The 14404-nt window shown below is 39.1% G+C and overlaps 2 protein-coding genes across 2 annotated transcripts; one reads left to right on the top strand and one right to left on the bottom strand.

The window, feature by feature from the left end:
• Positions 1–488: 488 nt before the first annotated feature.
• On the top strand, positions 489–4972 carry OSGEPL1 (O-sialoglycoprotein endopeptidase-like 1). The gene is made up of 7 exons (XM_009995252.1): positions 489–700; positions 1329–1716; positions 2588–2792; positions 2873–3021; positions 3563–3693; positions 3842–3913; positions 4879–4972. The coding sequence occupies exons 1-7, from the start codon at positions 489–491 to the stop codon at positions 4970–4972; spliced, it is 1251 nt and encodes a 416-aa protein (XP_009993554.1).
• Positions 4973–6353: 1381 nt separating this feature from the next.
• Positions 6354–12500, bottom strand: ASNSD1 (asparagine synthetase domain containing 1). Its single transcript, XM_009995233.1, has 5 exons — positions 12446–12500; positions 11891–11966; positions 9576–11147; positions 7777–7958; positions 6354–6679 (listed from the first exon to the last, which is right to left on the bottom strand). The coding sequence occupies exons 3-5, from the start codon at positions 11052–11054 to the stop codon at positions 6418–6420; spliced, it is 1923 nt and encodes a 640-aa protein (XP_009993535.1). The 5' UTR covers positions 11055–11147; positions 11891–11966; positions 12446–12500; the 3' UTR covers positions 6354–6417.
• Between the last annotated feature and the right edge of the window lie 1904 nt (positions 12501–14404).

Below are 14404 nucleotides of genomic sequence, written 5' to 3'. Positions count from 1 at the left end.
GGAGCGAGCGGGGCTGAGGGGCTGCCCTACAGCGTGAGGTAAAACAGCTCCCAGCGCTGGAGTTTTGGGGTTTTTCTTATAGCGTTAAATGTCGTAGAATCATGGGATCCTTTGGGTTGGAAAACACCCCTAAGATCATCGAGTCCAGCCGTTGAGCCAGCGCTGCCAAATCCACCGCTAAACCGTGTCCCTCACACCGCGTCTGCTCCCCTGAATCCCTCCGGGCCGGGGCTCCCCGCGGCCCTGAGCGGCCTGTTCCAGTGCCTGGCAACCCTGCAGTGAAGGAATGTTTCCTAACGCCCAACCTAACCCTCCCCTGGCACAACTTGAGGCCATTTCCTCTTGTAAGGACATGTGGTCATTCATACCTTTAAACGTAATGCCCCCCCCTTCAGGAGATCTAACCAGAGCATGTGCTTAAAAACCCTCCAGTAATAATAAACCGTACAGTTCTTTTTTAGCTGCAACTACCCGGTGGATTTTAAGCCATGAACAGCATGGCCAGAAGGCTTCTGAAATCAGTGAGGCACAGGCAGACAGCGTGGCTGAGGAGCAGCCCTGCTCGCTCTGGGAAACAGCACCTTGGGAAACTGGTTCTGGGGATAGAGACGAGCTGTGATGACACAGGGGCTGCTGTGGTGGACGATGCTGGCCGTGTTCTGGGAGAAGCACTGCACTGTCAGAAGGAAATCCACTTACAGTAAGAATATCCTTCTCTCAGGGCTTTCACCTTAGTCGTGATTATTTTGTTATAGTATCTGTATAAAAGTCTTGTCTCCAGAAAACTCGTTAAGGAGTGGGTGGGTGTAAAGGCCTGTCTTTTGGGCAACACCACATTCTGCTGGAGATAACTACTAAGGGCAAAGAAAGAAATGCTGTACGTTTAACTACTTTCTTTAAAAAATGCATTTTCTCCAGTATTTCCTTTAAAAAAAGAGGCAGATTACTTACCTAGGTTGAATTAAAGATGAAATATTTTTTACTGGCAAAACCACCTGATGTCTGAATTATTTTAAGGGAAAATTACAGGCATTGTTGGCCAAGTACATGAACTGGCAAGTGAGGCACTCTGAATATTAAGTTACAGACATTGTTTTGGAGCAGTGTTCAGATGCATTTAAGAAGTATGTGTACCAAAAAAAGGCCTGATAAATGCTTTTCTGACTTCACAGTGATAATTCAGCTCTCTTCAGTGTACAGATGCCCTTTACACAGCATTTAAAAATGTGCTGAGGATATGGCGAGGTTAAGAGGTGTTCAAAATCTATTTGTATGCCTTTCTGTCTGTCAGGAAATAAAAATATATTGTAATTGTTTGTTTTTATTAGAGCAGGTGGAATAATTCCTGTGGTGGCACAGCAACTGCACAGAGAAAACATCAAGCAAGTCGTAGAAGAGGCTCTTAGTGTCAGTGGAGTTTCTGTGCATCAACTTGCAGCTATTGCAACTACAGTTAAACCAGGTCTTGCCCTGAGCCTGGAGGTGGGGCTGCAGTACAGCTTGAACTTGGTGAGCAGGTACCAGAAGCCCTTCATTCCCATTCACCACATGGAGGCTCACGCACTGACCGTCAGGCTGACACAGCACCTGGAATTTCCCTTCTTAGTTCTTCTGCTGTCTGGAGGCCACTGCATCTTGGCAGTAGCTCAGGGAGTTTCAGATTTCCTTCTGCTTGGACAGTCCATAGATATAGCACCAGGTGACATGCTGGATAAGGTAATATTTTCTTACATAAGTTAATCTCTTTATTTTTTTTACTTTTATTGCAGTTACACTACAATAATGGTAGTATTACCAGCCTGAGAACAGTGCAATCTGAGCTCTACTTCACTTTTTTTTGCATTCTTAAATAAATTTAAGACACGAGGCTGTTAAAAACCTGTGCATAGCATCTGTTGTAACATATGTAACATAATTGTATTTTTAGCAAATGGACAACATAACCAAGACTGGTGTTTCATTGACACCCAGGAATTTGAGAAGACTGAGAGTGATATTTTAAAGGATGCTGTCAGGTTTAAAACAATACGTACTAAAACATTTCTTACCATTATTGTTTTTTATAGTTTGAAAAGCCTCATTTGGCTTTGAGAATCTTAAGTTTTCTGGGTCAATGAGTACTTTCTGTAAAATTCATCACTTAAGAGCTTTGTTCTTACACACAAGCAGAATTTTTAAACAGTGTTTGCATGTGTTAAATAACACAGTGGGGAAGTGAGTGGAGTCAGGAAGGGGATTTTGTTGAAAGTTAAAACCAGCTTTGCTCCTGTTTATCTGGTAATGCAGTATGGCAGTCTGCGTGTGTTTCCTATAGCAGAAAAACTGGGTAATTAACCAACCCTGCAAAATCTGTTTGCCCAGATTGTTCCAGAATTCCATTCTACTTACTCCAGAAAAAAAACAAAAAGAGAGGAAAAAAAATCCAGGCAGCCTATGTCTTGTTCTTATTATGCCCTCTTCATAACTGCACATTGGATCGGATTTGGTGGTGTCTAATTATACTCCATGGGCTACAAGAAAGCGATGCAGTTACAGGAGGCATGAATTTCACTCTCCATTCCAAGTCTGTGGTTTATCCCCCCCTTAGGTAGCAAGACGACTCTCTCTGAGGAAGCACCCGGAGTGCCAGAGCATGGCTGGGGGGAAGGCCATCGAGCACCTGGCTCGGGGGGGCAGCTGGCAGCAGCTCTCCTTCCCGCTTCCCATGCAGCAGCATCGCAACTGCCTTTTCTCTTTCTCTGGCCTGCAGAACCTTGTCAATAAAGCCATCGTGCAAAAAGAGCGAGAAGAAGGTATTTTTAAACAAAGTCAGGTAGAAACTGTATTTTTGACACTACCTCACGAAGGCCCACGTGATGATACGTTTTTGTAGGTATTGAAGAAGGGGAGATCCTGTCCTGTGCTCAGGACATTGCTGCTGCTGCGCAGCATGCAGTGGCTGTGCACATCATCCAGAGGACATATCGAGCCATGCTGTTCTGCATAAAAAATGGCATATTGCCATCCAAAAGTGCAACTTTGGTGGGTACACATTATTGTTTTCCTTTTAAAATTTGATTGTATAACACCATTTCAAGATGCAGGTGCCTTGTACTTGCTCCCTTAACAGGTGAGCATGTCAGCATGAATTAAATTATTACAATAATCCTGGTATTTTAACAGTTTTATTACTATTTACAATAAAGTCTCTCATAGTTTGGTTTAAAGAGTTTTCTTACCATCTAATCTGACTTTCTACAACAATTTAGGCCACATAATTTGACCTAGTGCTCCCCAGTACTTGACAGCTGTTGTAGTTAGAACATGCTTCCCTTCCAGAATCTCTTCTAACAAAATAAGCTCACTTAGAATGGTCTTTTCTGATACGTTTTCATCTTCAAATATATATTTTAATCTTTGAACACATTATTTACTGCTGTATTCAGAACTTCATCTGATAACCTTTGTAAATAGGATGTTAAATTTACTGCTGTATTCAGAACTTCATCTGATACCTTTGTAAATAGGCTTCAGCGAGACTCATCAGTACTTTTACCTTTTTTTCTTTTGAAACTGCTTGCAGGTTGTATCGGGAGGAGTTGCAAGCAATCAGTATATCCGAAGAGGTCTGCAGGCTTTGGCAGATGTAAATGATTTTGCTTTTCTGTGTCCTCCTCCAAGACTGTGTACTGATAATGGTGTGATGATCGCATGGTAAGACTTGTTTCTCTTTCATGTGTTTCTACAGTGTTCTGCAAAAGTTGACATCAGAGTAAAGTACTTTTGCTTATGGTCACTGAAGCACATACTGGTATTCAGATGGTTATGACATGGGATTTTACATGATTGCTTTCTTGCTTAGGAATGGCATTGAGAGGTTACGTGCAGGAGTTGGCGTTTTACGTGACACTGACGGCATCCGCTATCAACCAAAGTGAGTGACTCATCTTGTTCACGAGTCTGTTTCTTCACTTAGTCACCACTGTCAGTGACAGTGGAAGGAGCTGCAGACTCACAAGAGTAGCAGAAGCTGATGAGGAGTGTTTTTGCAGGACACAGGAGCTTTAAAAGTTACTAGCACTTCCTTTTCAGTGTAGTTGTCAAACACAGATAAGGTGTCTGGCGTTTGTTTGTTTTGGGTCACAAACTTCAATTACCATACATCATAACAGTTCTATGTATTTTCCTGTTACCATTGAGGTATGAGAAAACTGGAGCAAGTTAAGTTGTAGTACACTGCCCCTAGCTTCTCAGTTACTGGAGACATAAGTCAAAATGGTCGAAGTTGAACTCTCTATCCGTAACGAGCAATCAATTTAAAAAAAGAATTTGACATAAAACATTTGATTGTTTGTTTTTACTGATAAATACTGATTTTTTTAAATGACTTGTTAGGTAAGACATGTTCTTTGGATTTAAGTACATCCTAGGCTCAAGGCCAAAGTAAGTTGTAGTTATTTCACAAGTATGTGCTGGTCTTAAACTTGAAATATTTTTCAGGTTTTTCCCCTTTCCACTTCCAGGAAAACAGACTTTTCCACATGAAAAATGAGAAAAATAACTCTCCTTCAAAAATAACTTGCTTGATGTGTCTCAGTGAATAAAATGCTAACTAGACTATACATTCTTCAATACCTGTGAATCTCTAGTGTGTCTTGCATTCATCAGTGAGAAGTAAAATGGATTGTCAACTAATCTAAGTAAAACAACAAGCCCAAAAGATGACTTTGGAATCATAACTATGCAAACATTTCCTCAATGTGAAGATGTTTCTAGGTACAGCTTCAGATGGAAAAATACTGACTCCCCCGCTCAGTGTAAAGAAGGGTTTGTGAATCAGCATATCTGTGATACAGCAGTTATTTATTTTTTTTAAAAGGCATCATTTTTATTTTCTAGAGCTCCCCTTGGAATTGATATTTCAAAGAGAGTTGAAGAAGATTCCATCAGAGTGCCAAAACTAAAAAAGAAGATTCGATGGTTGGCACCTTAAAAAGCAATGTAGTAAAGTGAATGCCACTATAAATGGTTCACTAATAACTCTTTCAGTGCTGTTACACTTACTGACAATACAGGGCTCGCAAGTTTTGAAAAATCATGTCAGAGAAAAAAATGCTGTATGATATCACTAAAATTATTCCAGTTACTGTTCCACAAATGTCTAAGATTTCTAGGTATTAAATAATAATATTGCACTGTTTAATAAAAAAAAATTTATAAAAATCAGTGTCTCCAATGTTTACACTTTCAATTTATAATAAGCTTATATATTTATAGTACCATATTATAATTTAACAATATATAATTAATGTAAGGTTTATAATTTACACTAAATCTAAAAAAAACCAAACAACACACCTCCTATGACAGAAAAGTTAGAGAAAGCGAGCAGGAGAGTTTGAGAGTTTCCATAGCAAAAATGGTTATTTTTAAAAAAAAATAATGAATTAATGAACAGTGATAATACAGCACACAAAGTCTTGACAGGTTTGCTTCAATGTTTCCATCTGTACAAGTTTTTTTGTTTATGGCTGAAAATTGAAAGCACAAAAGGAAGTGGTGAAATTGTAGCTTATACAGTTTTAAAAGCAGCTGCTAATGCTTCTGAAAACCTACTTAGAAATAAGGAAGTCTATGGGTGAAAAAAAACCCAAAACAACAAAAAAATCAGTAAAAGAGCCACCAGGAATAATGAGGTAGATTAGAAGTGATCTTTGTTGATATATGCAGTGGATGCTTTGCAACTACAGAAGTAAAAGTAGCAGAGCTAATGCAAAAGTGAGGGGAAGCAAGCTAGGGGAAGAGCTAATGAGGGACAAAGAACAGGCTGCAGGGAGCTTCCCAGTTTCCCTGGGAGCAGAGGGAAGCCCAGTCTGGGGACCACCAACCAACCCAGGCCTGCAGAACTGGAGGCTGCACAGCACAGCCCCAAAACCCCCAGGGTGTGTGCAGGTGTCTGCTGCTCAAGTAACGAAAGGGCAAACATGATGCTTGGAGGGCAGATCTCCAATAGGCAACAAGGCCTGAGACCCTCTGCTCTTTCTGGCTCTGACAATCCAGGCCAGCTCTTCATGGTGCCCTCCATTCTAACTGCATAAACAACCTGAACCCTCTCTTAAGCACAGATGCAAAACCAGCCCTCTTCTACTGTACTGAATTCTGTGTATGTGACAGATTTAATATACTTTTTGTGACATTGAAGAAGGGTGGAAAAGCCAATCTCTGGCTGTTCTCTCTTCCCCAGAGCCCACTGCTCCCTCCTCTCCCAAGGATGCATTCACAGTGAGTGTCTACTTTGAGAACACATGTACATGTATTACTTCGAGGATTATTAATAATGACCAACTTTGTAAAAAAAACTGAGACCAAGCATCCTAAGAAAACCCCAAAGATTTACTGAATTTGCAAACAGAATAAATGCAACATCAAGGTGTAGCTTTATAGTTTGTCTACTGAAAATGACTTCAGTCTGCTGCATGTGTCAGATGCTTTTTCACTCTTGCTCTCTAGTTTTGCAATCCGAGATCCAAACTGTACAGCCCTTTTTGGCAAAACGGTGGATGCTGCAAGACCCAACTCCTTGGCAGCAAGGCGCAGGATCAGTTTCTCACCAATTCCTCGAGGTAAAGTCAAGTCAGCTTTTTCTGAGATGGGCAGAGAATTGAGGAATGAAACAACCTCTTCGTCAAGAAAAGGAAACCTGAAGGAAAGATATACATGAGGAAAGACCCTTCAAATAAATAGTCTTAATTTTCACCTTTACTACATACTTTACTACTTCAGTTTGGTCAATTCCTGATACAGATGCACCTTACTTGTCAGTTTTACAGTACTGAGGCTGGTCTCCAAAACATTTCCAGTCTTGGAGAAAGAAAACATAATATATCATGCTTTCAAAACTCAAGCAAAGAAAAAAGTAAGAACAAGCATCAGAAATGTCTGGTTTATACAAAACAAAAGTTACGAAGAAAATCAGAAAATACAGTGGAAGAGCAAGACAAATTTTAAAGTGACACTTTTCAAGGTCACTTCTAAGTATTTAAAAATGCTGTATGAAACTACCATGTGACTTGGAAACAAAAATACACAACACAGTCTGATGACATTCCAAATTCCATGCATTCATATCTAATCACAAGTGTGATTAACACCATAGCCTGTCCACCTCTGCAACTGCTGAACTGAAAATGTGTAAGTAAGAACAGATTTGGAAAATCAATGGCACAAAGACCACATGGAAAGACATGTCTTTCAGTAGCAGCCTCTAATACCGGACATCACCCAAGGAAATTTTTGCAAGTCAGTAGTACCATGGGGGAAAAAACCCCACAAAGTTTTTTTTCAGCTATTTTGACTTAATCACTAGGAAATGCAGTGGATATTGATCATGCCTTTATTGCATGGACAGGAATACATGCCTTTTGTTATGCTGTCATTCTCCAAAGTCACTCCCCAAATGACCATACGAGAACACTTCACAGAGGACTGTTCCACTTAAAATTATAAAACAAACTTAATTTTTACTATTTCAACTCCCGTTGCTGCTTTTTAAAACTTCCAGATGGAAACTGAATGGTCAAGTTGCTAAATTTCCTTAAGTAACTCTTTGCAGTGCTGCAGACTACTTTTTAAAAAACAAAACCAGATAAATCCCACAACACGGTACACATGAACAAAACTGCAGCAGAACTTCAGAGACAACAAAATGCAGAGAAGTGTCTATTAAGCTTTTTATTGGGAGTGTTAAAAGCAGAATCTAACCAGCAAAACCAGTTTTGTTTCATGTTAAAACAATACCTGGCTTCTTTTCCGTGATCACCAATAATCCTGTCATCTCTACCAAGATTTCTAGAAGAAATGCGATCTAACTCCATTTCAAGTTCTTTATTCAGCCCCTCCAAGCCGTATTTTTTGAAGCAAACACGATGTCGAGAATACCCAGCAAGCTGTTCATCTGCTCCAATTCCTGTAAGCACAACCTAAGGAAACAGCAAAAGAAATCTTTCTTAATATCTACACAAGCTGAAAATATGTAACAGATTTTAAAAGTTTAACTCTATCTTAAGGAAAATAACTTTTACACATCATCGCAACATATTACCTATCATGATGGGATGTGCCTTATACATTTACAGAGCCTGAAACAGTTCCCAGTAAAGTCTGAAATTCACAATAAAGTCTCTGGAAACCTGCAGTAGGTTCACAATCAGACCTAGAAGTACATACAAACATTTCTCCTGAGGTAAGGAAAAAGCACCAAAATTATGTTGTGCCCATCACAAATACTCCAGTGTGTTTGAACAATGTCTTTGTTAGTTTCTAGTACAATGAACAGCACATGTTAAGCACCAGCCTTTATGGAAAAAAAAAACCTGCTGCTGCAGATTACACAATATGTTGTAGGTTCTAAATGCTCATCTGAATGTACATCCAAATCATTATTGATTTACCAGCTACTAGTAACTGCATTACAAGGAATAAAAATTTGCCATCTTATTCTGTCTATTCAATAAGCACATAAAGTATTATCAGGAGAAAAACGCTAATACATCTGGTTCACTACTGTGCCTTCAACAGCAATTCCTGTAAAAAGTGAAAGTCTCTTAATGTAAACAGTCATGTGTGTTTTACTAATCTGACACCAGCTCGTGGTCAATTCATTTTTGACCTGTGCACAGCAGTAAGTAACTGATGAGAGAATGACGATTTGGCTTCATGTTTTATTAACTCATAACCAATTTCAACATACTCAGAACCCCAGATGAATTTGTATATTTTGTAAACCTAAGATGCACAGCCTTCAGTACATCAGTCAGCTAACCCGTGTTCTACAGTAGTTTTTACACAAACTGTTGTGATTGTTGGTGTTTTTGTTGGTGTTTTTTTCTGGGGTTTTAAGATCTAGCAATTGACTGAAGCCTCAAAAAGCAAAGGCAGCAGGGAACTGCAAACTCCTGAAATTAAACAGTTTATTCTTCCCAACACAAACCACCAGGAATTGGGAAGTGAGAAGAATCAAATTCCCCATAAAATAATTTAGTTACTAGTAAGATTTTACTTTAAACTACATAGATGAAAATAAGTTACAGAAAAGAAAGAACTACTTTTTTGTAGTTCTATCACTCAATCAGACTCCAATTATAAAAGATTCCAAGTAGTCACCTTTTCTGCCATTATTATTATTTTGTCACTGCCTAAGTAACAAGCTAGTAATTGTATAGCCATTGGGATGTTGGCACAAAACAGTATTACTGAATGCTTTGTTAATGTTTATCTCTAAATTTGTCAACCTATTCAGTTTGGATTGAGTAGCAGTTACTACAGGAGTTGAAACACCAAAGCTGAGAGATGAATGCCATTTCCTACTCACACTATTGCTTATTCCAGCTTAATAAAAAGACATACATATTACATGACAAAAGAACTGAATGCAGTTTTAACTCCTGAGTTACACAAGGATTCAGTATGGAACTGTTCTATAGTCTGCCACTGAATTTCAGAAGTCTTATGAATATTAAACACCCTTGCTGATTTCTGAAACAAAATAACTTTGTTTACATTCACAGGTCAAATATAAGGCAGAAAACAAACAGTACCTTTGCAGGACTTTTATATGGTTTCAGCTCTCCCTGGTTACTAATAAAACCCTCTCCTCTGGAAGCAAACCAAATTGCACAGCCAATGCTGTCATCCAAGACTGTATCCAGGGGATAAACTAAGTGATTAATGCATTGTAGTCTCATTTTTTTCAATTCCTCTAGTGTAACATTGATTTCCACAAAGTTCCATGTTCTTGAAGGATTAATGGCTTCTAATTCCTTCAGTCCCACCCTACCAGTGATTCTGTCTGGAACATCAAAGCAAGATAAATGAGCACCAGCTTTAGCATCAAGATCTTTACAACTTTCTTGACAAAGCAAATCAAGCTGTACTTCCTGGTCGGTATGTTTTTTAGTGGTACCCTTTTGCTTGATGTGTTCTTTTATCATGAAAGCTACATTGAGAAGATCAATTGGTTCCCCTAAAGGCACATGTTTATCAGCAAGGGCTGCGATAACCATAGAATCAATGCCACCAGAAAAGAGCACTGCAACATGTGCTTTCCTATTAGACATGCTTGGAATTGCTCTTGTTTCCTGATCTTCATCTCTAAAGAGAGATAAAACTCGTCTCTTCACTGCTTCACTTAAAACATCAATAAACTGATGGACTAATTTTTTCTTGCACTCCTCTGCAAGAAATCCTTGAAGGCTTTCTACAGAAACCTTATGTATATTGTTGCTAACATTAGTGCTTCGACATCCATCTGAAGCTTCAGCAATTGTTTTGTTTAAGGGGATAACTGGTGCTCTGAGACACAGTTTTGATTCATTCATCACAAGAAGTATGTGGTTCGGTAAGTCTTTTGAAACATGGTCCAGAACATTACTAAATATTGGTTCTACTGCCTTCTCTGTGCAGCTGTACTTCCATGGAAACAAAGTTAAAGACAAAGATTTAGTTGTTGCACAGGCTTTGAGATCGATTTTGAATATTCCAGATGCTGGGACTTCCTGCCACTCGTTACCTGATTTGGAATAAACACTTACAGATGTGAGACAAAAACCACTGTCAGCCTCATTACCGAACTGCCAAAGCAAACTACGACGACCAAAATAATCTCTACCAAACCATAAACTGTGTTGAGATGCTTGATAATAAATAAAAGACCATGGACCCCGAAGTGATGAGAAGAGTGACAAGATGTCTGCTTCACTACTGCATAACGCAAGATGGTGGAACATGACTTCAGTGTCATTCTCTAGATCTCCTACATGCACTCCATTGAAAATTTCTCCATTCCAAAGAAAAATATTGTCACTGGCATCTTTCAGAGGCTGAGGTGTTATCAGTCCCCTCAAGTGAAGTACATGGCCAGAAAACAGACACTTGTAAGGAAGATCAGATGCAGTTTTTATCAGTTGTTTGCTACTGTCAGGTCCTCTTCTTCTAAGATGGCAGAGTATGTCTTTGTTGAAGAAATCATAAATAGCACGCTCGGTACACCAGGTAACAACACAACAAATGCCACACATTGTGACCTGGAATTCAGATGAACTATTTATTTATTTTAGTCTTTTCTGAATTTTCCAACTCTTGATGTGCCTTCTTTAATTCATCTAATGTATCTGTGTAACAGAAAAATACAAAGATAATCAGATTTGTAAATGGGTATGTTTATGAGTAGGTAAGTTTAAGATAAGTTTAATCTACAAAATTAGAGGAATGGCCAACTATTGCCTACATTATCAGTATGACTTACACTTTTGTAATAATAAGAAAAGTAAACTGTCAATTAAAACGTCGATACTATTTACTTAAATCAAAGGAAAGAAAATGAAAGTAGAATTGTTCATTCAAGAAAATAAATGCATACTTTAAAATTTATACATTTCTAATGCTTGTTCTATCATCAGCACTCTCTATCATTCATTATTCTATCTTCATAATCCCACAGATCCAGTCTTTCAACTATCCAAAGATTTCTAGCTTAGCTCCCAGTTTAACTCATCATTATTTTCTTCCTACTCACCCCATGCAACTTTTAAGACTTTTACAATTATTATTATTAAGGGACAAAGCATTGTACAGCTTTGCAAAGAGCATTGAGAATAAAAGCTTCTCTATGGGGCAGATGTTCTCCTTCTTTCTACATCTTCAGCACTTGCTCTTTTACCACATACATGTAGCAAGTGGAAACACTTTCACATTTATCCAGCCCAGAAGGAACAAGCATGGGTCTGAAGTCTACTTTGCATCTGATATACAGTTGCAAGGCTTTCATTTTAATACACCTTGGAAATCATTAACAGCTACAAATACAGCTTTTATATAGTTAGCTATTGGATCAAATTTCACTCTGCAAACTTACTTTTGCACTGCGATAGCGTTTCTGTTCGGTCTACAAGGAAGAATATGTTGCTATTGGGTTGCTGCCTATAAACCTTCTGTAAAAGAGAACCAACAATGCATTAAGTCAAAGCAACAAATTGGCAACCACGCTGCAGCAGAAGCTGATGCCCATTCACTTTTATGCTGCAAGGACAAGTTCTGCCCTGGCAACACCCACATTCTAACGTCACACCATCAAAAATATTTCATTATCAACCCATGACATCACATGCTATTTTAAAACACATACGTGTGGTGAGTAAGGATACTTCATGAAGTCTTCTGATCAACTCAAACATATTAGTGTAATAACTCAGATAAAACATAAAAAGGAAAAAAACCCACAACAATATACTGTGTTACACTGCTCAAGTGTACATAATCAAATAATTTGGAGGACAAATTATTCTGAAAACACCATATCCCATCTGTATTAAAATCTGTATTTAAAAAATTCAAAGACAATTCTCCTCTTGTCTCCATGCTTATTTCTTTGATTAAATAAATAGTCAAAAGCAAATCTCTAAATATTTACCCGGTTCTTCTTCAAATTAGAAAGCTCATCAACTACGACCTTCTGCTCTTTAATCTGAAAGACAAAAAAAGATGTATTTCAATTTAACGATTAAAAATAAACCACTGTATTATAATCCTGGTGCTGAACATGGTTACTGTTATTTTAAGACAGCTACATGCATATATAGTTGCTGTCCTCTGAAAGGGCCACTGAAGACAAAACAGAAGAAGAAATTAAAATGAAATACTAAATAACTGTTCTACAAACAGGTTATCTTGCATGGACTGGTATTTCTCGTACCCTTGAAAGCAATCACTACTAGGAAGTCAGAGTACCTCTAGCTATGTATAATCAGAGATCACATTTCTCCCCCAGAAAAAAACATGCAAACAACTAATAAAACATTTAAATAACTTCAGAAAACAAAATTTAGCATAATATATACAATACACTTTAAAATTACAGGTATTATCCAGATTCAAAATGAAACCAACAAAAACCCAAGCCCCCTAAAACTGTACTATAGATCAATGGAAGCCTTTCTACTGCTCTGGAATTTTGCACACACGTCATTACTACCACTGGCAGAGTTGGAAGGTATTCCCATTTTCTTTTACAATGACAACTGTCAATGCTAATGAGCAATCAGGAGGGCCATCAAAAGCCAACAAGTAGAACAAAATCTAGTCAGTATACTCAGTGCTTTTTGTTAGAAATAAATAAAGATTGTTTTCTTTGTTCTTATGTCAAAATCTTAGGGGTAGGAATTAGGGACTGGGATAACAACGGGAGTCTTGTGGTTGGAGTCTAATACAGGCTGCCCAGTCAAGTGGAGCCTATCGACAAAGTCTTCTTAATCCAGCTCCAGGAGACATCACGATCACAAACTCTCATCTTGCTGGGGGATTTCAACCACCCCAACATCTGTTGGAAAAGTAGCATGGCAAGCTGTAAGTAATCTAAGCGAGTGTCTCGATGACAACTTCTTGACAAATTGACAGCCCTACCCAAGGGGACCCGACGGTCACAACTCTGCAGGGATATCAAAGTTAAAGGCAGCCTGGGCTGCAGTGATCATGCACTAGTGCTGTCTGCTGTCCTAAGGGGTATGAGGCAGATGAGAAACACAGTCAGGACTAAATTTCAGGAAAGCAAACTTTCAGTTCTTCAAGGAATTAGTAAGTGGGACCCCACGGGAAACAGCCCTCAGGGACAATGGAGAAGAACAGAGCTGGCAGATCTTTCAGAATGCTTTCCAGAAAGTGCAAGAGATCTCAATCCCCAGGAATAAGAAATCAGGCAAGGAAGGCAAGAGACCAGCATGGCTGAGTTGAGACCTGCTGGTCAAACTAAAAGGCAAGATGGACCTACACAGGCAGTGTAAGTAGGGATGGGTGTTGTGGGAAGAGTATAGGGACGTTGCTCGGTTGTGTAGGGACAAGATCAGGAAAGTCAAGGTGCAGCTGAAGCTGAACTTGGCAAGGGATGTAAAGAAAAACATGGGCTTCTACAGGTATGTAAACCAGAAAAGGAAGGTTAAAGAAAGTGTATCCCCCCCCTGATGGGGGACAGTGGTGAACAGTGTTTCAACAGTGGTGAACTAGTAAAAACCAGAAAAGAGAAGGCTGAGATTCCCAACAACTTTTTTTCCTCAGTCTTCACTGGCAACCTGTCCTCACGGCTCTCAACTGGATGCCCCAAAGGCCAGAGACCAGTGAGACAAATAAGCAGATAAAGGCAAAGTAGATACTACAGAGAAAAACCTCACTGTGACTCTCCTGACGTGTCAACCTCAACTTAGAACAGTAAGAAATAAAAAAAAAAATAATGTTGTAAGAGAGCTGATGGCAACGCCGAGAGGCACTGGCTGCTCGGCTGCCTCTCTCCTCCGCGACTCGCCCTCCTCCTCCTCACGCCGATCACACCCGGTGACACAAGCTCCTACGCCCGGCAGCAGGGCCCTAGATGTGTCCCATA

The sequence above is a fragment of the Chaetura pelagica genome, unplaced genomic scaffold, assembly GCF_000747805.2.
Source record: "Chaetura pelagica isolate M959 unplaced genomic scaffold, ChaPel_1.0 scaffold33, whole genome shotgun sequence".
NCBI lineage: Eukaryota > Metazoa > Chordata > Aves > Apodiformes > Apodidae > Chaetura > Chaetura pelagica.
The sequence above is the reverse complement of the archived record's forward strand: the minus strand, read 5'-3'. Positions and strand labels throughout refer to the sequence as shown.

Excerpts from the sequence above, each read along its gene's own strand:
- OSGEPL1 (XM_009995252.1), top strand. The coding sequence starts at position 489 with ATGAACAGCATGGCCAGAAGGCTTCTGAAATCAGTGAGGCACAGGCAG. Across the intron at positions 701-1,328 it reads CAGAAGGAAATCCACTTACA|AGCAGGTGGAATAATTCCTG; the intron begins GTAAGAATATCC and ends TGTTTTTATTAG. Across the intron at positions 3,694-3,841 it reads AATGGTGTGATGATCGCATG|GAATGGCATTGAGAGGTTAC; the intron begins GTAAGACTTGTT and ends TTTCTTGCTTAG.
- ASNSD1 (XM_009995233.1), bottom strand. The coding sequence starts at position 11,054 with ATGTGTGGCATTTGTTGTGTTGTTACCTGGTGTACCGAGCGTGCTATT. Across the intron at positions 7,959-9,575 it reads CATATAAAAGTCCTGCAAAG|GTTGTGCTTACAGGAATTGG; the intron begins GTACTGTTTGTT and ends CTGTTTCCTTAG. Across the intron at positions 6,680-7,776 it reads GATCACGGAAAAGAAGCCAG|GTTTCCTTTTCTTGACGAAG; the intron begins GTATTGTTTTAA and ends TCTTTCCTTCAG.